A 21,476-nucleotide genomic window follows, 5' to 3' on the forward strand; every position below is an offset into this window, starting at 1 on the left:
ATTTGTGAATGGGAGGGGCATTTTGTCATCTAGTAATCATCTTTCACTGAAACCAGAACGTTGAAAAGTATTTCCCTACCGTAACAAATCCCAAAACAATGAATTCCAGTTCTGAATTCTTTAACATAAGAATACTCTCTAACAGACTTAATTGTGAAGGTTTACTTTCCATCCCTGACTGGGGGCTGGGGATCCATCCCTGGATACTGGTGACCAGGGCTGCCCTGCTCATTCCCACACCATTCGGGAGGTTCTAAGGCAACTCAACTTTCAGCTCAACCGTGAAATTTTTTAATTGGATTGCAAATGTTATCCCATAGTTATGCTTTGGATGGTATTTTTTTTTATAAACGGAGAAGATCATTATTTGTTTTTCATAGATGTTAAAGAGAGATGAAGGAACAGCCTACCTGAAAAATAATTTGAAAGTTTCGAAGTTTCTGCAGAAACTGCATTGAAAATATAAAGATACCAAATAAGAAGCAAAAGCATATTTTTTATAAAACGAGAAGCTGGCATTTTCACTTCAAATGTGAAATCCACCTAGTAAAAAAAGATATATCAGGGACATATTTAGTAAAACACAAGTAGCACAGAAATGCCCATTGACCATTCAGCTAGCATCCAAAGGAATGATTCGTAAAATCTCTCAGAGGTTTGGATCATTTTTAAAAACAGTTCATCTTACTTGGCCACCACGCATGACTCCAGCGGCTATTATACCTCTTTTAAGGTGATAGTTGGTCTTACAGTTTGACTATTTATATAGTTCATGCTAAAAGTAAACTAATAGAAAAACACTTTGAGCTGGGTACAGTGGCTCATACCTGTAATCACAGCACTTTGGGAGGCCAAGGTGGGTGGATCACAAGATCAGGAGTTTGAGACCAGCTTGACCAACAGGCTGAAACCTCATCTCTACTAAAAATACAAAAATTAGCCAGGCGTGGTGGCATGCACCTGTAACCCCAGCTACTCAGTAGGCAGAGGCAGGAGAATCACTTGAACCCAGGAGGCAGACATTGCAGTGAGCCGAGATCATACCACTGTACTCCACCCTGGGTGACAGAGTGAGACTCTCAAAAAAGGAAAGAAAAGAAAAGAAAAACATTTTGTATTCGTCTTGGTATCCTTGGGTAAGAGTCTGAAGTGGACACTGGAAGGTCCCACACTGTGTGCTCACTGGAAGGTCCCAGACCCATAGGAGAAGAAAGGGAACTGATGTGAAAGAATGTATTGGTAGACTAATGATAATAATTAGTAAGTATGGACTATTAACCAAGCACCAGCACTGTGCCAAGTACCTCATCTGTATTAACTTGTTGAATAAATATAAAACCCTATCAGGTAGGTACTATTTATTATGATCCCCTTTTTACAGATAGAGAAACAAAACCCCAAGCAATTAAATAACATGCCCCAAATGACACAGCTAGTGAGTGGCAGAGCTGAACAGGCCCCTGGCTTCAGAGCTTGTGCTCTTAGCCACACTGGTAGTCCACACCCTTAAATACAAGAGAGGCATTAGCAAAGGAAGCATCAGTGCCTAGCCCTGCATAATTGGTGGGCATCTTCTGGGTCTGTGTAGGATCTACTTCTTCTGTAACAAGAGTAAGCTTCTCCATAGATCACCCAGCATGTGGAAGGCCTGCGTGCCTTCTTATTGCTCTACGTGGTTACCTAGAACCAAGTCTGGCTAACCGGATGAATTGATGGAACACATATAAAAATCTTTAGAAAGGGAAGTCACAAATGTTTTAGCATATCAGCATGAACCTACACATATCTATTTCATACATGATGTAAATACCAAGTTTTCTTAACTGAGCACCATCTTTCCTTTCCTTCACCACCCAGGATAGGGCCAAGGATGCTGAAATTACCAATAAATGCTTTGTACTGATTGACTGATTGATTGATTAAGAGCTGGAGGCCACAGTGTGTTTAGTTTTGGCTTTTGAGCCCCAGCTTCATTTATAGGTGCTGACTTCAATACCCCACCTCAGCATTTAATGGAACCAGCAGACAAAATCAGCAAGGATGTACAGAAATTCAACAACACCCTCAACCAGCAGGATTTAATTGGCGTTTGTAGAAAACTACACCAAACTCAGCAGAATATGTACTTTTTTTCAAGTGTGCATGGAATGTTCACCAATATAAATCATCTTCTGTGCCATAAACAAGAATCAACAAATTTAAAAGATTGAAATCATACAGAATAAATTTTCTGACCATAATGGGGCTAAACTGCTGTTGGGTTTATCACACTACTCAGATGAGCAATATAATGTTTGTTTTTGTCTTAGTTCGATATCACTTTTTACCAAATAGGCTATTATTTTGCCTTTTTTTTTTTTTAGGCTGATTGATGTCAATGGTGTCACTTTAAAAATCTCATAAATAAATAGCCAAAAATATTTCTTCTAGTACTTCCTGGAAGAGGCCTGATAACTCATATAAATACATTTTTTCTAATTTTCAAATTTTTTAGTGTGTTTATTTCTTGCAAGGAACACCCTCATATCGCGTTTCCCAACCAAATCATTCACAGCATCAAAGCCCTGACCTGCCCTTCCTGAGGAGGCCAAGGTTGGTGGCCCTGTTATCTCTTGAGCTAAAAGGATTGCTGGCTTGAAGGTGCCTGGGAGTCCACAGCTCTCTGGAGTCTGCCTTTAATCCCCTAGGGATGAGTTTACTTTGCTAGAAGAAAAAGAGCCTCCAAAGAGCAAAAGTCAATTAGCTTTATCGTTCTTCCTCCTGGGTTATTCTGCTGCTGCTGAAAGGCTTTATGAGTTTCCTAGGACAGTCGCTTTCTGGATTTGTCCTACTCCTGGAATGAATGCCACAGGATTTCATGGCTTTGTGGCTACCAGAGTACAGTAGCAAATCCCAGTGTTGTGTCCCAGAGACATCCTCCAACAACGCTTCTCCACTGCCGCACACATCATGACCAAAGCTCATCCCAGGCAGCACTCTGACCCTGGGCAGGTCACACTTCAGGCAGTCTCAAGACCATTAAAACCATAGTGCCTGGTCAGCTAGTCAGCTGACAGAGTCTGATCAAAGATTTTAAAAGCCTTTCTCAGGAAATACCAGACCTGCACTATTCCAACTGTAAGGAGCCCACGTATTTTTGTTTGTGGTTCCCATTCAGGCTTAGTTCTACCCCCCAAAATCCATACGTTGAAGCCCTAACCCCTAGTGTGATGGTATGTGGAGAATGGGGCCTGTGGGAGGTGATTAGGTTTAGATGAGGTGATGAGGGTGGGACCCTCACAATTGAATTAGTGCCCTTATTAGGAAAGATGCCAGAGAGCTCTCTCCCCACTCATCCTCCTTCCTTGTGAAGATGCAGTGAAAAGGCAGCTGTCCAAAGCAGGGGAGACAGCATTCATTCTGATCTCAGCCTTCTAGCCTTTAGAACTGAGAAAATACATTTCTGTTGTTGAACCTATTTTGTTAAGGCAGCCCAAGCAAACTAAGGCGTGTGTTGAAACCCTAACCCCAAATGCCTCAGAATGTGGCTATATTTCGAGATAGGGTCGTCAAAGAGGTAATGAGACTAGAGGAGTTGTTAGGATGGGCACTAATCTGATACGACTGTTCTCCCTATGAGGAGAGATTAGTACACAGACATGCACAGAGGGAAGCCCACATGGTGACGCAGGGAGAAGCCGGCCATCTATAAGCTCAGGAGAGAGGCCTCAGAATAAACCAGCTCCAACCTCATAGAAGATAAAAGTAGAACAGAGGATACTAGAGGCTGGGAAGGATGGGGAAGGGAAAGATACGGAGAGACTTGTTAAAGGATACAAAATTACAGCTGGATAGACTCTAGTCCTAGTGTTCTATAGCACCTTTGGATAACTACAGGTAACAAGAATACATTATATAGTTTCAAATAGCTAGAAGGTGAATGTTGACTATTCCCAAAACAAAGAAATGATCAATGCTTGAGATGACAAATATGGTAATTACCCTAATCTGATTAGATTATATATATCCAACTATTACTATGTACCCCATGAATATGTACAATTATTATTTGTCAATTTAAAAAGTGAAATAAAATTATCTATATACTGTTTATGAGAGATATAAACACATAAAGTAAAATTAAAAGGATAAGAAAAATATAGTCCCATCTAACTTAAGAATATATGTACAGTAAAATATCTTAAATATTAAAAACCCAAATCCAGGCCGGGCATAGTGGTTCATGCCTACAATTCCAGCACTTTGGGAGGCCAAGGTGGTTGGATCACCTGAGGTCAGGAGGTCGAGACCAGCCTGGCCAACATGGTAAAACCCCGTCTCTACTAAAATTACAAATAATAGCTGGGCATGGTGGTGCACATCAGTAATTCCAGCTACTCGGGAGGCTGAGGCAGGAGAATTGCTTGAACCCAGGAGGCAGAGGTTGCAGTGAGCTAAGATCATGCCACTGCACTCCAACCTAGGTGACAGAGTGAGACTCCATCTCAAAACAAAACAAACAAACAAACAAACAAACAAAACCTGAATCCAGCAATGAGGGGGAAAAAGACACCAACTCTGCCAGTACTTGATCTTGAATTTGCAGACCCCAGAGCTGTGAGGAAATCAGTATCTATTGTTTAAGGTGCCCAGTCTGTGGTACTTTGCAATGGCAGCAAAGTAGCGAATTCCACATGTGCCAGGATCTTCGCTCATAAAATAACTCAGAAAACAAATGAATTCAGAGGTATTGGGACATCGGTTGGCAAGAGTGAGAAAAAGGAGGAAGAATAGGACAGATGCACCTTCCCAGGGAGGGTGGAGACTACAGCTAAGATTTGGTGGTGGGGCGAGAGAATAAGTGCCATAGAGATCAGAGGAGAAAGGAAGTGAGAGATGGGGGTGAGACGGAAGCATTGTCCAGAGGGGAATCAGGCTCAAGACTGGAGCTGATCTTCCCTGAGGATGGGGCCAGTCCTCCGTGAGGTAAGCTCAGAAGCTGCCCGAAGCCTGACTCTCCCACCTCTCTGCCTCCCTCCTTTCAGGAAGGCTCTTACTTCTCTGACCAGTAAGGGAGCAAGTAGCTTATCTGCCTTCTCACAAGGAGACGTGACTATGTTATTAATGAAGTGAGAATGAAGTAATTATCTGGATAATTCGGGTATCCATCACCACTTTCAACTAAACTGTCCAGGCAGAAAAGGTGGAAGAGTCAAGAGGAACAGAATGATTTTAATTAATTGCCTCAATTTACCATTTTCTATTGGATTTGTTCAAATTGACTGAGCTGGCCTCCAGCTTTGCCTAGGGGTCAGTCAGTGGTGGAGAGGGCCATTCACTGTCCCCCAGGGGACTCCAGTGCCGGGGCCTGCTCCAAAATGAGCGACAGACACATCGTTTCATACCAGCTAATTTTCAGAGGTATTTTCTGGGTGTGATGCAGTATCTCACATTCCAGATTGTTAATCCAGTGGGATCAGCTGTGTAGAGCCACAGTTTGGACATGTGCAGGAGAAGTATTAAAAAACAACTGAGATGGCTGAGCCCAGCTTCTTGTTTGCCTACTTGGGGAAAATGCATGAAGACATTTAGAAGGGAAAAAATGTAATAAACAGCATTTACATTAAGAACACATCCAAACAGTGCAAGCACAGGTATTTCAGCATGTTTATGCTTGTCCCTAAGCACATTTCATCAGAAATCTGAATATCATCAAAGGCAGCCCCTAGGAATGCCTCTAATTCCCATCTCCTTCTCTGGCAGTGAATCGCTGTGATATTTTCATGTTGCCTCTCCTTCCTGGGAGCCCGCTGAGGCTCAGAAACCCCCTGCCTTATTTCTCTAACAAATGCCGTAAAGAATCTCAGGTTTCCTAATCCTCTCATTGAGATTCAGGATGGTAGAGTATAAGCTGCATGAGATATAAAGTCACAACACCTGAGTTTGAGTTCTACCTCAGTTATTTATATGCCAGGTGATCCTGGAAAGTCTTCTAAACCCAGGGAGCTTTAGGTGCCTCACCTGTGATGTGTAACAGAAAACTCACAGAGTTATCAGGATTAAAAGAAATAATGGAAACCAAAGCCCTTTATCAATCATAAAGCACTGTGTGATGGCAGCTCTTGCTAAGAAGATAGTAGCTTATCTCTCCAGAGAGAGGGCAACTCATGTGCATATACCAAAGTCACTAAGATGCAATCTTACGTTGCTCATTTGATCTTACATATTCATAATTGCCCCTTCTAGGTATCTGTACTTATAGAATGAAAACGGTAGAATTTGGTTAGTCCTGTCTTCCTCATTTGTAAGATGGCTGGTTAAAATATCTATTGTGCAGATTTTTTTTTGAATGTAAAATATGATAATTTATGAAAGTTAACTATCACAATGATGGGTCCATTTTTTGGTACTTGAGAAATACTAGGGATATATATATATATATATATTTTACAACGATAGGCCAATTTCCTGTTGCCGCTGAGGAGCAGAGATGAAGCATTCCCCTCTCCCGCACCTGCACATTGTGAATGTTGGTCTGTGCAGGGTGCCATCTCATTTTGTTGGCTCATTTGTTTAATTCCCTGTCCTTACTCCCCATTGCCACTCTCAACTCTTATTCTTCTCATTTACACCAAAAACCACCATTCCAAGGGGTTTGATGTCACTTTTTAAAAACCGTATTTGCTGCTAGTTTTGTATGTTTCCTTGTAAAACTTGTTTTGGATACAGAGTAAGCCTTATGTCTCTAACCACTGAATACTTTCTTTCTGAATGATAAAGGAAGAAGGCTTGTCAGGACATCACGGACTCTAAAAGAAGCTTGGAATTTCAGCTTCAGAGACCAAGAATATCTCTATTTTTCTCTTCTGAAAAGGTAAAGGTTCAGGGCCTGTCCCCTCAGCGACTGGGGCTCTGGTCACTTCTTTGAAAAGCACCAGGGTGGAACAGTCCTGATAAGGACTGATTCTGCTCATTGAGCAATAGGGCTGATGTCACCGGCATTGGGAACAGGTCAGGCCCTATTAGCAAGGAGGCAAAAAGAGGTAACTCAGGGCCATTTACAGGCTCACAGAACCCAGAAATTTCTAAAAGCAAGGCTCAAAAAGATTCCTTTATACACACAAAAACACCTCAAAGTGGATCAGAGCCTTACATGTAAGACCTAAAACTATAAACCTAGAAGAAAACACAGGAGTAAAATTCCTTAACCATGTTTTAGGCAACAGTTTGCTACGTATGACACCAAAAGGAAAAGCAACAAAGGAAGAACACTAATTGAACTCATCAAAATTAAAAACTCTGTATTTCAAAGAAAAGTAGAAAGACAACCCACAGAATAAGAAAATATTTGAAAATGCTATGTCTGATAAGAAACCTGAATCCAGAAGGTAAAAATAACTCTTATAACTTGATAATAAAAAGTCCAAATACTCCAATTTAAAAATTCAGAATCCAAAGAATTTGAGTAGAAATTTCTCCAAAAGAGATATATAAATAGTAAGAATACAAAATGATGCTCAACATTATTAGCCATCATAGAAATGCAAGTGAAAACCCCAATGAGACACCACTTCACACACACTAGGATGGGTATAATAAAAAGACAGATGATAAGTTTTGGCAAGGATGTGGGGAAACTGGAACCTTCATATGCTGCTGGTGGGAATGTAAAATGGTGTGGCCACTTTGGAAAACAATCTGTCAGTTTCTCAAATGATTAAACATAGAATTACCATATTGTCCAGTAATTTCACTCCTAGGTATACACCTAAGAGAAATGAAAGTGTATGTCTGCATAACAACTTGAATGCAGATATTCACAGCAGCATTATTCCTGACAGCTGTTAAGTGGGAAAAACACAAATGTGCATCAATTGATGAATAAATAAAATGTGGCATATCTATACAATGGAATATTAGTAATAAAAAAGAATAAAAGGCTACAACATGTGTGAACCTTGAAAATATTATGGGAAGTGAAAAAAGCCAGTCGCAAAAGACCACATATGGTTTGACCCTATGTATATAAAATGTCCAAAACAGGCAAATCTGTAGAGGGAGAAAGTAGCTTAGTGGTTGCCTAGGGCTGGAGAGGTAGGGAACTTAAGGGGTGATGGCTGATTGGTACCAGAGTTCTTTTGGAGGTGATTAAAATATTCTAAACTTGACTGTTGTGAATCAGTTAATACATTCACAGATAGGTGAATATACTAAAGCCCATCAGATTGGACACTTTAAATAGATATACTTTATGCTATGTGAATTTTATCTCAATAAAGCTACTTTTTAAAAGTCCCTCTGCAGGGAGGGCCTTAGAATACCTAAAGGTGGCCATTATTTTTTCAAATAACTCTATTAGAAGTTAAGTGCACCACTGAAAAGAGAAAACTAAGAAATTCCTGATACTAAATGGCCCATTTCCACCCACTTTTTTCTCCGGAGACTAAGCTGTCTGTCTCCTGGCAATGGCCTGAGGCCTTTCTGTGCTATCCGAGAGGGAAAAACATACAGATGAAAATAGCATCAGGCCATTCTGGTAGTTATTTGGTTTTTACTTTGGAATCTAGGTAACGATGGTGTCAGAAAAACTTCCACCTCAGTAATGACCATTCTCAGCTTTCCCTGTAATGGAACCGTCTGTGCCCCAGAATGGGGACAGAAATAGCAGACCTGAGATATGACCACAAAGCACTGCAACACATGTGCAGGCTCCATCTGGCCACCTGTAGAAAGACAGGGTGGAGAAGCTTCCCTTCTAGAAACCTCTTCATTGCATGCTGCCTAGAACATGATCCAATTTCATTAAATTATTCTAGTTAGGCAGCCTATTAATGGGTGCCCAGGTATTCTCAGACTGATGCAGAAGAGTTGGATTCAATAAACTTATAGCCTTTTTGGCCCTGAACCTCTATGATTCCACAGAATGAGTTATATAATCATATTTATTCTAAATACAAATCCACGAAAAAAATCAATGAAATGTTTTTCACTTTCAATTATAAATAGATTGCAAGATGATACAGTTTGGCTGTTTCCCCACCCAAATCTCATCTTGAATTGTAACCCCCATAATCCCCACATGTTTAGGAAGAAATCCCCATGCTACTCTTGTGACAGTGAGTGAGTTCTCACGAGATCTGGTGGTCTTATCAGGCGCTCTTTCCCCTTCGCTCCTCACTCTTCTCTCTCCTGCTTAAATGTAAAGAATGTCCTGGCTTCTCCTTAATCTTCTGCCATGGTTGTAAGTTTCCTGAGGCCTCCCCCAGCCATGTGGAATTGAGTCAATTAAAAGTGTTTCCTTATGGATTACCCAGTACTTCTCCAGAGCAGTGGAGTGTGTACTTTTTCACAGCAGTGAAAACAGACTAATACACAAGAGAATACAATGATGTCAAAGATTCATTTTTTTCAAGATGGAGTCTCTGTCTCACTCTGTTGCCCAGGCTTGAGTGCAGTGGCACAATCTTGGCTCACTGGAATCTCTGCCTCCAGGGTTCCAGTGACTCTCCTTCCTCGGCCTCCTGACTAGCTGGAATTACAAGTGAACACCACCATGCCCAGCTAATTTTTGAATTTTTAGTAGAATGGGGTTTCACCATGTTGACCAGACTGGTCTCGAACTCCTGACCTCGGGTGATCCACCTGCTTCAGCCTCCCAAAGTTCTGGGATTACAGGCATGAGGCACTGTGCCTGACCCAAAGAACAATCTCCATGCAATTTTATGTAAGCCAATGTAGATTCAGTGCAATCAGAGTAGAATGGATAATCTACATTATAAACTGAAGATCCAAGTTCTTGCCCTACTTCTGTCCTTGTCATGAAAACAAAATGAAACATCTTAGGGTGTCTAGGCCCCTGTTTCTCTTTCTATAAGATGAGAATATTAGTCATGATTTGGTCTCTAAGATCCTGTCTATGTTTGAGACTACAGATTCCCGTTGCTATATATCCCTTCACAGCTCTGGACAAGGAGAATTCAGCCCAATTCTCATGGCCTTCTACACAATCCAGAGTTTCAATGCCATACGTACTACATTTAGTGTCAAATTAAGTCAAAGGCTTCATTAGCCTGAAAGCTCTGTCCCTGGTCTGGGCATAGTAAACTATATCCTCCAGCGACCATCCCCCTCTCTCCTTTCTCCCCAGGCCTCTCCAGAGATTCCAGTAGGCTGGTGTCATCACAGGCAGGCAGACACATCCAACATGTTCCCAGCCTCCTGCCACTGCACTTCAGTGTGCCTCCCTCTTCAGTTACCCAGATCCTGCCCACCACCTCAGAGCCAGCTCAATCTCACCCCTCCAGGACCCCTGAGACCCCCATTGTACCACTATAGTCTAACTGTGTAGACCCCACACTGGGCACACTATATATGTTCATTACTGGCTGTGACATCTGATTATGCCCTTCTCCTCGTCTGGAAGCTCTTAGAAAATCATGCTCAGAAACTCCATAACACGTGAAGAGAAGCAGTGCTGGTGTGGGAACGGTGAGATATGTTTGTCCACCTAGCTGTCCGGCATCAGCACTGGTCTTAGCCTTCTGAGGTAGTGCATTCTGAGCCTTAGTCTTGAGAGAAAATAAAGTGGCTGACAAAAGCTGACCAAAAGCCTTTCAAAGGAAATGCTTAGTTATACCTAAGGACGCTTATCTGAGGTCAGGGCAAGGATGAAGCCTAAAGGTAGACACGGGGAAGAACTTCTGGAGAGCAGTGATTCCCTGTGCCCCTGTGTCCCCAGGAGGGTGTACACTCACCTTATTTGGAAATCTGTATAAAATGAGTGAAGGGTTCTATTTCTTGGGCAGTGTGGGCACAGGTCTCTGGCGAGGTTGGTGGCCTCCCAGAAAATCCTTCCTGCATCATGGTTCTGGGTCATCAGCCACAGCTCCTAAGAGCCATGAGGTTTGAGCCCAGAATAATTTATGTGGTTTTTTTTTCAGTCCTAAAGTTTCCATAAAATCAAAGTAGTCAGAGCTGAAGGGGCTAAGAGATCATCCAGTCCTGTCTGCTCATCGCACAGATGAGGGACGGCCACCCAGAGCCACAGAAACTGTCCCACGGCCCCAGTTCACAGACTCTTCCTCTCTCTCGTACAGTTCCAAGTTCACTGTACATTCTAAATTAAGATGTGAATACAAGCAGCAACACCCAAGAGTAAATATGAAGTGTGCATATGAAAGAAACCCATTCACATGGACCATATTACATTATAATCACGGTGTTTACTGCTTGGCAACCGTCTGCTTGGCCCAGCAAGGGTGTCAGTGAGGAAGAGAGGACGAGGAGGTACAAATCTGTGAACTACACATGGTCCTTGCTCTCCCAGCTTCTCTCTCTCATTGGCCAGGTAACAGGTAAACACATGAAAAATCAAATAATGTTATGAGAAGAAAATATAAGTTCAGGGCAACAACAGCAGGTTCGTATGAAGGCCCTTCATAATTGCTGTCCTACCTAGAAACTGAATGACAGGGAATCAGAGTCACAAGTCATGAAGTCTAACTGGGTGGGGTCCCAGAGAAAGACTCAGTGCAGTAGGTGGGGCTGCAGCCAGCCCTGGGAGGGTGGGAGGATGACATTCACATAGGCAAGAGAGTGATAATTCACACACACAGCTCCTCACTGCACATTGAACCCTGCTGACTTCTGGCTTCTCTCCCGGGAGTAACTGCAACTCAAGGTTCTGACCTTATCTCTAGAGTAGCAGAATGACGGAGAAGGAGAGTTTCTTTTTGCTTCTCACAGGAGGTTAATCACCCATCTGGAATGCCTACATTTGGTTGACACTGGCTCACCCTACCATCTTCCACCTGAACCATTCACCTAAATGCGCCATTTTTTCCCTATTTCTCATTTGTGTGTGAGTGTGTGTGTGTGTGTGTGTGTGAGAGAGAGAGAGAGAGAGAGAGAGAGAGAGAGACACACATGCTGTCACTGGGTGAACAGGCCACCCTGGGCATGGTTCCATCTACACTGTTTGAAGTTTGTTTTCCAGCTTCTGAGCATCATTTGCAATTACAATGCTGTCATACGTAGAAAAGGGATAGGCTAATTAATCATTGTCAGTACTGGTCCCTATTTGATGAGATTTTGGAGCAGCATGGCTGGGAATAATTGGTATCGATTGTATTTCCTTGCTTTATATCACTGAAAATATTAATTTAGCATCATGGTTGCTATGCATAAATATCCTGGAAAATAGGGTACAGCTGAATAGTGCCGGTTCATTCATTCATATTCAACAAATTATGTACTAAGCACCTACCGCAATATGTGAACAGCACTAAACTCAGAATATTGGTCTGCGGGGGGCCTGTATTAGCCTCCATGATTCCCTGAACTTAGGCAAGACCCTTCTGGTCAGCTGCAGATAGGCACAATGGATAGCTTTGCTTCTAGAGAATGTAACTGAGACATTCAGCATTATCTAATGCCTGAATTCCTCTAGTCAGGTGGCTTTCTCATGGGTACTCAGAGCCCTATGATTACCCAGATGAGCTGATAAGTCACAGTCACTAGCTAAGATTAATCTGTGTGACACCAGAATGTGTCTCTACCTAAAGGGAAAGGAATGAAGAGTAGTGTCTTTGGTCACAAATAAGGTATCTCCAAATAGTTTTTGACGAAGTTCCTAAGTGGATTTTGTAACTGAAGAACAATCTACGCTCATTGTTAATCTTGACAGTATTTCTGTGAGTGTATTCACGTCAGCTCAACAATTTAAGCTCAACAATTAAACGTATTCACGTTTGCTCTATGGGGTTGTGTGCTGGACTTCATCATGGGATAAGTACTGCTGGCTGGGGCCAAAACCCCCCAGGAAAAAAGGGAACCTGAGCCCAGTAGCTGAGTCTTAGGTTTCCTCCTTTAGGGTCGGTCACAGTCCCCTCAGCTCATCCAAGCACCTCACAATGTTGCCAGTCATCAGATGCATTTTCAGTTCCTACTTTGTAAAAATTATGTTCTCTATTGATGCTGACTACAGGACCCTGACTTCATCTGCACCCAACAGATAAAGCCTGGACTTGTGCTTGTAAATTAAAGCTCCCCATCTCCTTTTGGCTTCTCTGTACCTGAATATTCTTACCCATTCTCCTTAACGTGAATGTGCATGGGAGCAGGACCATTTCCTCAAACACTAGCATGAGTGAATCCTGTGGAAAGTCAGTCCACGTAGAATAATTCAAATCAACTGTTTAGAGAAATGGGGTTTCAGAGCAATTACATTTTCCAGACCGTTCACAATTCAGTGGTGTAGGTATGACCAGCCTTGAGTTGAGACCTCTGTAATATCCATCTTTAACATTAATATGCTGTGGATGCAAAGCAACTGATCACTGGAGGGAGTTTGGCTGCCTCCAGGAGTTCACCGGTAACAACAGTATCTGAATAAGGACAGAGGACAGGTGTGGAGGAAGCAGGCAAAGATCTTTCTGTGAGTCTCCTCCAAGGGAACTGGGTCTTTATACACAGTTACTGTTTTAGAGCTGACCCTTCAGAAATCATCAATCTTCACCAGTAGCTTGTTATATCTGGAGGTATCTCATAATTCAAACAAAGCTGACAAGTTTTAACACTGAGAACACACTGGCTTCTGCAACAGGCACCATCCACTTCTCATCCCCATTCATACAGCTTGCCCCTGGCCACCTCCCACTCACCTTCCTGGGTGGCCCCCCAGCAGATACAGCTACCTGGTTAGCGCCCCCTCTATCCTACCTCAGTTGCTCACCAGCAGTTTCCTGCCTGCATAGCTTTTCTCCCTAACCAGATTGGAGGTGCCTTGGAAACACGGCCAGGCTCAGACATTCGTTCAGCCCATCGAAGCACCATCCCATCAATAACCCCTTCTGAGTGACCCTGGGTTAGGAAAATGAGTGTTGCTGAAATTCTGCTAAGACTGATTCCGTACAGCTAGGCAGAGGCAGCGAGCGCTGGCTGAAGTTTCCTGTGAAAATGGACAGTGCCTAGAAGAGAAGGAAATGATACATGGAGAAAGTTCCAGATATCTGTGAGGAACATGATGTGTCCTGTCCACTACCCTGCTTTTCCTCATTGGCCTCCTCACCACTGGAGGAAACTCAGAAGCTGGTGCAGGTAGGGAAAGCCCTCTCAACTTCCTAAGAAGACCTTGCCCAACAGGGGTGGGTCCTCTTCCCCAGAGGCCTCTCCTCATTGGGGGTTTCTTGAAGACAGGCACTTGGACTCCTGCTGGGACCAGGCAGGCCACCCATCCTCAGGGGCAGTGGCTGGTCACTCACCAGACCTCCCTGCATCCACTTTCTCTCGCCGCCCCCAGCACATGCTGAACCCACAGCCACAGATACTGATCAGGATTAGGGTATCGGTGCAAATCCAAGGTCCACCAAAATGGAAAAGAAGGAGCCGGTGAGAACATGTCTCCACCAAAACAGTGGTCAGGACTGCTTCTCCACGTGGCTCCCAATTCAGTGCAGGAGAAGCAGGGATTTTGTCCCCGGGGTGGGTCATCTCCTGAAGAAGGCACCCCTGGTCAGGGCAGGCTTCTCATACCCTGAGGCACCGGCAATGGCCCCACTGAGATACAGGAAGGGCCCCACCAGAGCCTTGAAGATGCTCAGGGGAGACAGCACAGCGGGGACCCAGCTCCAGGTGGCTGCAGCTGCATCCCAAGTGGGCCCCCTCCCCTGAGGCTCTTCAAGGCTCAAAGAGAAGACGGTGCGGTGCGGAAAAGCAAACAGGCCAGGCCGGGCACGCGCCCTTTGGACCTTTTGCAATCCGGGCGCCCCTGCAGCCTGGGCCTCCTATAAAAGGGATGCGTGCGCCGGCCGCGCCGCGCATTCTCACCGGGGCCTGCGGGGCAGAGCTGCCCTTCTCGGTTGCTGTCCCTGAGGAGCCCGTCCAGCCAGCTGGGCCGCGAGGCCGAGGCCAGGCCGCAGCCCAGGAGCCGCCCCACCGCCACCGGCCATGGGCCTGCCAAGGCCCGCGCTGCTGGCGCTGCCGGCGCTGCTGCTGCTGCTGCTGCAGGCGGGCGCCGGGGCGGGTGAGTGCGCGGGCGCGATGCGGGCAAGGAGGGGGTTGGCTGGGGTGGTCCGGGGCTAGGCCAGGGGGACGGCAGCCACAGGGGCCAGGGCGAGTGGGGGGACTAGACCAGCTGGCGGCTCCTGCAGGCTCAGGATGGGGGGCGCGGGATGGAGGGGCTGAGGAGGGGCGCTCCGGAGCCTGCCTCCCTCCTAAAAAGTGTGACCTGTGCCGGCGGTCCTTCACGTCGGGCCCTAGCACCCGCTGGGAAGACGTGGGACGCTCACGGATTTCTTTCTCTGTCTTACAGAAGAGGAAGTTCTGGAAAATGTCACCCCGATCTGTTCACGTAAGGCATCTGCGCATGGGGCGGGGAGGGGCGTCCAGCCCCGTGGTACATCACCCGGGTCCCTGAGGGACTCTCACTCTACAGGGCTGGATGGCACCATGCTGTGCCCTGCTCTGACCCCAGGAAGCAAGTTCCTTGAGCCCCTGCGCATCCCCAAGGGATGCCAACTCTTTTCTACCTGCCCTTCGGTGCAGTCCCAAAAGTTCAGCCTGGGGGTGGGGGAGGGAAGGGACTGTCACTCCGTTGACCTGGGCACGCTTTGAAGAAACATCACTGTCCTATTTATCAGTGACTAGTCATTGATTCGAAGCATGTGAGGATGAGGAAATGCTGACTTTAACCTCTGTGCAGAAGTCGGACCTCCACCCCCTTCCTATTTACCTGACCCCTGGGGATCAAAGGAGCTGGCCTCGAAGCGGGATCCTTTGTGCTGGAGCCGCTGGGCGGGCTTCTGATGGGGCAGCACCGCCATCTGGTGGGCACCTGTCATCACTGCAGCTGGGCTCAGCACCCAGATGTTCTTTTTCTTCCTTTGTTCAGAAAATTCCTCTCAAGCACTGTGGAAACCTCCAGAAACTCCTTTCTAGAAGTTTCTTAAGTTAGTTATGCCTAATGCTTAATTGAACTTTGCCTCAGGTATTTGGTAGTCTCAGAGTCACAGAATTACCACGTTTTCAAGTTAAAGCATTAGAGATAGTACTATCTGTTTGCTTTACCGTTGCCATCTCTTAATTTACCAGAGGGTCTCTTCTGCAGATTTGCTGAGCCCATTACTTGACACTTGTCACTCCCTTCCCTGTGCCCCAGATGATGTATTCAAGATATGCCAGCTAATTTAAACAGCCTCAGCAAAAATATTAACGGAGAAGTCAAATCTATAAAGGCAAATTAAGTATAATGCAAAGTCAATTAAAAATAATTTGAGTTTAATTACCATTTTAAATTATCTATGTCACTGCCCCTCTCTGCCCAGAACTGGCTGCCCTTGGGAGAGCTATTTCTGCCATGTGGCTGAGTATTTCTCCCCATGTTAGGAGATGCAACCCGATTCAGGCACCTCCGGAAATACGTGTACAGCTATGAGGCGGAGAGCTCCAGTGGCGTCCCTGGGACTGCCGATTCAAGAAGCGTCACCAGGATCAACTGCAAGGTATGGAGGACATGGGCAGGAGGAACCTGGAGCCCACAGCTTTCCCCCAGCCCTGTTCCAGCAGGCGCCCAATACACGACCTTCCCGGAGGCTTTGTACTGTGTAAACACAGAACATCCCAGAACTGTTGTAATCTTATCAAAATGCTGCAACTTTGCCTCTGTAAGTCTGACACATTGCTGAGATGTTGTCTTCCCCCCAAAATTTCACAAGCCAGATGTATTTTCCCATGAACTTTCCAGATGCAATGGGAGTACATCACCTAGATTAGCAGCAGTGTGGGTCTGTAGATTTCAACATGCGAGAAGCCCAACAGGTGAGCTAAGGGAGGTGGGCATCTCAGAAATGCACTGTGAAATGCAGCTTTTATAATCTAAGTCAAACAGAATCTGTTGCTAAGAAATGAATGGACAGAAGAAAGAATATAAGCATGCAGTTTGTTCTAAAATAAAACTTATTGAGACTAGTTGTACTCATGTCACGTACATCTGGAGAAGAACTGTAGGCAGCTGTAGGGGTTTGGGTGGGGAAGGGAAGTCAGGCTGAGAAGTGGCCTTCCTTAGAGAGTGCTGTAACTCTTGTGTGCTGTCCAATGTGCTAGACATGAGCCACATAGGGCTATTTCAATGGAATGAAATTAAAAATTCATATTTGTTGTCACCTTAGCTGCATTTCAACTGCTCAACAGCCACCCTTGCTGGTGGCTCCCATGATAGGCAGCACAGATGCAGAACATTTCTATAAACTTATTTGAATAGTGCTGGATAATAAGTAGGCATCCCTTGAAACTCCCGCTATATGTGAAGCTCTGACTATGCCCTAATAGATATAATCAGTTTTTTGGGTTACATTAAGGAGACATTTGCTGTGGAAACTAAGAATGGTGGTCTTCCTGCTTTCTCTTTTTCTTCTTCACTCTCACTCCTAGTCTACAGCGCTTCTATTTAACGCTCTTTATAATTAAAGTGAGTAACTTCAGAACCAATAAAAGGACATCCCCCTTCCTGTGCATAGGGGCAAACTTAATTACCTGGGAGGGGGAACTTGTTACCTGGGAGGGGGAAAAGGCCAGCAATAGGACGAAGTCTAGGTTGATGCCGAGAACCCAGGAGGCATGTTGATAAGGCATGTGGTGTTGAGGAGCAGGCAGTGGCCCCAGTGGCACTCCAGTTGGTGCTCTGATTACAGATTAAGCCCTGGGCTTCAGGGGCCGCCTCTCATTCCTGATAGACTTCCTCAGAGCTCTGCTCCCCTGTATTCTCAGGCTGAGCTGGAGGTTCCCCAGCCCTGCAGCTTCATCCTGAAGACCAGCCAGTGCACTCTGAAAGAGGTGTATGGCTTCAACCCTGAGGGCAAAGCCTTGCTGAAGAAAACCAAGAACTCCGAGGAGTTTGCTGCAGCCATGTCCAGGTAAGGCGTGCTGAGCGAGCACACGCATGCGTGTGTGTCCGCTGAGGCATGAACTTGTGTATTTCCAAACCAAGAACTCCGAGGAGTTTGCTGCAGCCATGTCCAGGTAAGGCGTGCTGAGCGAGCACACGCATGCGTGTGTGTCCGCTGAGGCATGAACTTGTGTATTTCCACCAGGCATGGATGTGACTCTAAGTATTTGTATTCCGTATTCACCATGGATCAGGGAATAGCCGAGTTTTCACAACCATCAAAAGAAAGAAGCATTATTTACCCTTCCCTAGTTAGGTTCCTTTAATTATCATTTAAATGGGTTTCTAAAAGATCCCATGCTTTAAACTTCTTGAGATTATGAAACTGAGATGATTTGTTTAAACAAGTGAATTCTTGTTTAAAGAATTAACAAGACTGGTGCTTGGTAGTCTTTGGTGTGGGGTCCCAGAGGCACTGGCTGCTGTGGCATGCAAATGGCAGGGCAGGGTCTGTTCAGCACAGGGCAGAGGAGCACCTAGGCTTCAGTGGTTCTCCCTCCCGGACTGGCATTCAGCCACTGCACGCTGATCGGCCGCTGCAGCTGCATCTCTTCTGACTGATCAGGGCCCACGTCACACCCATTGTAAATATTTCCAACATCGCCCCTGCCGTATCTTCAATCCCAGTTTGTAGGGTCCCAGGTGTGTGTGAATACAGGCGGGATAGAGTTGTTAATTTGGTAGCATCGGAAAACTCCCCCTATATTAGTCTGTTTTCATGCTGCTAATAAAGGCATACCTGAGACTGGGCAATTTACAAAAGAAAGGTTTATTGGACTCACAGTTCCACATGGCTGAGGAGGTCTCACAATCGTGGCAGAAGGCGAGGAAGGGCAAGTCACATCTTAGGCAGATGGCGGCTGGCAAAGAGAGCTTGTGCAGAGAAACTCTCGTTTTTAAAACCATCGGATCTCGTGAAACCCATTTGCTATCACAAGAGCGGCACAGGAAAGACGCGGCCCCATGATTCAATCACCTCCCACCAGGTCCCTCCCAAAACACATGGGAATTATGAGCACTACAAGATGAGGTTTGGGTGGGGACACAGAGCCAAACCATATCACCATCCTTGCCCAGTTTTAAGTTTTGCTGAACATTAGATTCAGATGCCTGTGAGGCTTCTTTCTTTCATATGCTTTATTTTCTCTAAGACTTAGCTGTGTGCGAGGGAGACAGGTGGGTGGCAGGAGGAAGGAGTGGTCATTTGTTGGTCCTTGGTCTTCTCTAAACACAGAAGAGACTTCGGCTCTTGACAAGGAGGGCTTTCCAGGTTTGCATCTTCATGACTTTAACTGTCCTTTTTTTAAGGGACATAAAATAATTATACGTATTTATTGAGAACATATTGATGTTTTGATACCTGTGAGGTATGGTGATCAGATCAGTGTAATTGGCATATCCATCATCTCAAACATTTATATTTCTTCATGTTGGGAACTCTCTGAGAGGGTGTAGGCTGTGGGAGATGAATCCATCTCCTTTTCCTCCTGATGTAACCAGAGTGGCTGCAGCCAGGTCCTCAGAAACTCAGAGAGTCCCCAGTGGGAAATCCCTGAGACCAAAGTCAACATGGGCTTCAGCCATGGCCCAACACCATGCAAAAGAGTGACTGACCAACAAATGTATGAAATGAAGCTCCAAGTCACTGGTAGTCAAGAAATGCAAATTAATGTAACAACAAGGTTTGGGGTTATTTTTTGTTTTTTTTTGTTTTTTTTGAGACGGAGTCTCTGTCCCCAAGACTGGAGTGCAGTAGAGTGATCTCAGCTCCCTGCGACCTCCACCTCCCAGGTTCAAGCAATTCTCCTGCCTCAGCTTCCCAAGTAGCTGGGATTACAGGTGCCCACTACTATGCCCAGCTAACTTTTTTGTATTTTTAGTAGAGACGGGGTTTCATCATGTTAGCCAGGCTAGTCTTGAACTCCTGACCTCGCGATTCACCCGCCTCAGCCTCCCAAAGTGCTGGGATTACAGGTGTGAGCCAACAACAAGATATTTATCAGCTTATACCCATCAGCCTGAAAAACTGGAAACAGTGATAGCACCTGTTGCTGGCAGGCTAGTGAGGAAAAGTGTGCTGTCGTGAGCTGCTGGTGGAAATGGGAGCCATCAGGCAATATCTACTCTAATTTAAAATACTGAATTCCCTTTGAGACAGTTATTTTAGTCTCTGGGCCTTTAGTCCATGAAAATAAAAACAGTAATGTGTGAAGGTAGACGAATAGGGATGTTTGTTTTGGTATTGTTTGTGTGGTTAAAAAAAAATCCAGAAAGAGAGAAGGCAAACACCATCAAATGGGGCAATGTGTGAGTAAATTCTATCTCGCCATGGAATGGAATGTTCTGCATGCAGCTTTTAAAAAATCTGTTAGAGCTATACCAAGTGACTTGGAAGGATTTTTGTGAAATATAATTGAGAAAAACAAGATAAAAGTATGCACAATACAATGCCACTTGTATAAAACAATGACAAAACCTTTGCATGACTGTGTTTGTACTCACCCATGTTTACAGAGGATCGTGTGAGTGTCAGGAACAAATGGAGCAACCACTCGGGCGTCCGTATGGGGGAGATGGGCACAGAGACTGATACGAGTGGAGAACAGAGCAGGGCTGGATGAGCCAAGCCAAAAAAAAAAGGAAAAACACAGCTGGACCTGGTGGCTCATGCCTGTAATCCCAGCACTTTGGGAGGCCAAGGCGGACAAATCACCCCAAGTCAGGAGTTCAAGAGCAACCAGGCCAATATGGTGAAACCTGCCTCCACTAAAAATACAAAAATTAGCTGGGTGTGATGGCAAATGCCTGTAGTCCTAGCTGCTCTGGAGGCTGAGGCAGGAGAATAATCTGATCCTAGGAGGCGCAGGTTGCAGTGAGCCAAGATTATACCACTGCACTTAAGCCCAGTGATAAAGCGAGACTTGGTAAAAAAGAAAAGAACGAAAGAATCACCAACACATATGTATGTGTGCATACTTTTTTGAAAATGTATATCTATGCATAGTTATATTCTATATTTACAAATAAATTATATCAGAAGAACAATTAGTTAAAAACATACATAAGGAAAGAAACTTTAGTACTATCCAGCTTGCTTTCAGTTGTAATGGAGAAGGGCATTTCTGTGACCACCCTCTCTCTGGGACAGGTATGAGCTCAAGGTGGCCATTCCAGAAGGGAAGCAAGTTTTCCTTTACCCGGAGAAAGATGAACCTACGCACATCCTCAACATCAAGAGGGGCATCATTTCTGCCCTCCTGGTTCCCTCAGAGACAGAAGAAGCCAAGCAAGTGTTGTTTCTGGTGAGGATTTAGAAAGCTGATTGATAGCAGTGGCCCTTCAAACTCATCTTCATGTGTTAGAAGTCCCACCATATACAAAGCAGATCATGAGTCAGCTCCATGGCTAGTTACATAGGAAGCCCTGGATTGCCATGCAATACTGGTGCCCGAGGTTCCTCCTGTCCCTTGGGCTCACTGACAGATCATCCCAAGCAGGCTGATCAGGTTGGGTCTAATTTTAAAACAGTTGAGGAGTCTTGACCACCCCACCCCTG

At 45.0% G+C, this 21,476-nt stretch overlaps 1 protein-coding gene and 1 long non-coding RNA gene across 3 annotated transcripts in view; one reads left to right on the plus strand and one right to left on the minus strand.

Moving 5' to 3' along the window:
* LOC144576559 (uncharacterized) overlaps positions 1-21,476 on the minus strand; it is a 247,185-nt gene that overhangs the window by 30,333 nt on the left and 195,376 nt on the right. The window lies entirely within an intron of this gene.
* The window catches only part of APOB (apolipoprotein B), a 42,592-nt gene continuing 35,909 nt past the window's right edge, over positions 14,794-21,476 (plus strand). The window contains exons 1-5 of one of the 2 annotated variants that reach the window (XM_035273096.3): positions 14,794-15,001; positions 15,290-15,328; positions 16,363-16,478; positions 17,743-17,994; positions 21,069-21,222. In XM_035273096.3, the coding sequence (XP_035128987.2) occupies positions 17,915-17,994; positions 21,069-21,222 (234 nt within the window). In that variant the 5' untranslated portion in view covers positions 14,794-15,001; positions 15,290-15,328; positions 16,363-16,478; positions 17,743-17,914. The remainder of the gene's footprint in view (positions 15,002-15,289; positions 15,329-16,362; positions 16,479-17,742; positions 17,995-21,068; positions 21,223-21,476) is intronic. The other variant, XM_035273095.3, reaches the window with a different exon arrangement.

The sequence above is a fragment of the Callithrix jacchus genome, chromosome 14, assembly GCF_049354715.1.
Source record: "Callithrix jacchus isolate 240 chromosome 14, calJac240_pri, whole genome shotgun sequence".
Lineage (NCBI taxonomy): Eukaryota > Metazoa > Chordata > Mammalia > Primates > Cebidae > Callithrix > Callithrix jacchus.